General features: G+C 57.7%; 1 protein-coding gene across 1 annotated transcript in view; it reads left to right on the top strand.

The window, feature by feature from the left end:
- The first annotated feature begins 383 nt into the window (after positions 1-383).
- Positions 384-2564, top strand: part of Fam183a (family with sequence similarity 183 member A) — a 4893-nt gene continuing 2712 nt past the window's right edge. Inside the window, exons 1-2 of the mRNA XM_004640932.2 lie at positions 384-581; positions 2276-2335. Coding sequence (XP_004640989.1) covers positions 449-581; positions 2276-2335 — 193 coding nt within the window. The 5' untranslated portion in view covers positions 384-448. The remainder of the gene's footprint in view (positions 582-2275; positions 2336-2564) is intronic.

Below are 2564 nucleotides of genomic sequence, written 5' to 3'. Positions count from 1 at the left end.
TCATGTATTTAAACCTGCTTGGGGCTCATTTATTTTAGAAAAGAAAACCAGAGTACATGTAAAATAAATGGCTTATTTAAAAAAAAAAAAAGTGGGAGAAGCTTTTAACTCCTCAAATCTTTTTTGAGAAATCAGAGGCAAGGTGAGGCCCCATCACGACTCTTACCCTAGGTCTGCCTAGGCCAGCCCCTCCCTGAGGGTCCCCTGGGCGCTGGTACCCAGCTGGGTCCTACACGCTGGGGCAGGGAGTCCGGCCAGAACCGAGCCTGCTATACACAGAACTCACAATGAGCAGGTCGCGAGGATGGACGTGGGGAAAAGAGCCACCGGGTGAGATCTAGTCACTAGCAGGCTGTTGCCTGGAGACGCAGAAGGACGCCGCCGTTGCCTGGAAACAGCAGGACGCTTTGCCCAGCCGCTGGAGCTGGAGTAGCGGGCAGGGTGGACCATGGCAGCACGCCAGCGGGACAGAGTGGTCCAGGACGAGGTGCACCAGAACCAGATCCTGCGGGAACTGTACCTCAAAGAGCTCCGCACGCAGAAGCTGTACACGCAGTACCACGTGAACCCCCTGCGCAAGGGTGCGGCGGGGCGGGGCGGGGGGCGGAGGGGCCCGTGGTGCTCCCCGCAAGGTGACCCGCGGGGATGCCGAGCACAGGCTGCGGCAGCTGGGACTGGGTTACAAATATGGAGCGAGCGGCTTGTATGTAGTTTGGATTGTGAGATAATTATATTTTGCAGAATATTTTGATTGTATTTTGGGATTTAAAAAATATGATAAAAGAGTTTTCTTGAAATCGTTTTTAGGCTTCTAATATTGCCCAAAGGCTTCCGTTCATTCCTTTCCTTCTTTCCTTCCCTCCCTCTGGCTTCTGATACCTCTTACACCCTCAGAACTCCGAGCGTGGGGAATGGCCTACCTCGGCCACTGCCCCAGCCCCTGCCAGGCCTGCGCTCCCCTGGCACCCTGCTCTTCCTGCAGCCTCAGCACCCCGCTGCCCCCCTGGCCTGCCCGGAAACTCCACCGACACGTCCCCCCCCCCCCCGACCCACTGCCCTCCGGGCTCCGGTGCAGTCCAGGGCGGCAAGCTGGCAGCCTCCCAGCTTGTCCCATCGGTGCCCCCTCCCCCACCCGTCTGCACCCGGGAGCCCTGCTCCTCCCTTGGGCTTCCCCATGCCCACCGCCAGCCATTCCTGCCTAGAACCATCACCCTGCTGTGCAGCCTGCAGGATGGATCTGTCCCCCTCCTCTGCCCTCCTGCATCTCTGCAGGGCCTGACCTCACCTCTCTTGGGCTCCCACCTCCTCTCTTCCCTCTGCCCCATGCCCTGGCCCGCTGCTGACTACAGCTGAGCTGCCAGGCCCACTGCCCTGTCACTGCCCAACCCTGCAGCGCCCCACAGCTGTGCACTAAGTGCACATCGGTCTGCCTGTGAGGCCGGGTTCCACCCGGTCCACCCCACTCGCCTGTGTACACGCCCAGTCTAAGCAGGCCTGCTCCACTTGGCTGGGCTGAAGATTCTCAGCCCGCTCCTCTCTGGTCCACCCTTTCTGTGAGTGAGTCTCCTACCCACACCCTGCCTCTGCTCACAGCTTTGCCCAGACAGACGTTGTTTTTGGACTTTTCCTCAACTTCGGCACCTCCTTCACTGCTGTCCACAGCAGCTGGCAGTCTGGAGAAAAGGCAGCTTCATTTTGCTTGGAACTAACACAGTCTCTATTTAGACTTGGTCCATGTTGTAAATACGTTCTCTTACTACAGGGAGCAGGGGCTTCTGTGGCTCACAGTGTGGGTGCCTTCAGTCCATGGTTGGTGGGTTCCCAGGTAGAAGCAGCACAGTGGGAGGGGCTGATGGTGGAGAGAAGGGCGTGTCCTGGTGACCAGGAAGCAGAGCGGGAAGGGAGGAGCTGGAGAGTGTGGCCACTTCCACCCAGGCCCCACCTCCAGACCACACCAGCTATGAACTCAGCGAGCCATGGATCCGTGGTTGAGAACAGTGCCCCTTGACCCAGTCTCCTCTCCAAAGCCCTGCCTCTGTACAGAGACGTTTAGGTCTGAATCTTAATAGTGTTCAAGTCCCACTCGTGGCCGCTGGACACTTGGCAGTAGCATTTTAGACCAAGACAGCCACGTTCAAGTCTGTTCCCTGGAGCCCAGCTTGGCACCTGACGTGTGGCCGATCCTGGGAACAGGAATGCTAAATAGGTGCCTGGCCTTGGGTGGGTTAGGGAAGGGAGAGTTTGTGTTCTAACAAGACCTGGTGCTGTTTTCTAGTTCATACCATTACCAGGAAGCCCATGTCGTGGCACGATAACCTGGAGGAGCCTGCGGATGGTGAGTCCTGGCTGCGAGAACATGATGGAGCAGAGAGCAGACAGGGCAACTGCTGGTGGGGCCTCCAGGGTGGCACCACCTTGGGATGAGCCTCTGGTCCTCTACGGAGACCAGAAACTGCACTCCAACTGACTGAGCTCACAGACTGATGCATTCAACCGTAATGCCTAGTCACTGACTGTCAAGCCGACAGGCATGGTCCTGCTGACATGAGCTCCTAATCTATCCA

Source organism: Octodon degus, unplaced genomic scaffold, assembly GCF_000260255.1.
Source record: "Octodon degus isolate 3935 unplaced genomic scaffold, OctDeg1.0 scaffold00129, whole genome shotgun sequence".
Classification (NCBI taxonomy): Eukaryota; Metazoa; Chordata; class Mammalia; order Rodentia; family Octodontidae; genus Octodon; species Octodon degus.
This window is presented reverse-complemented; position numbering and strand designations above follow the sequence as displayed.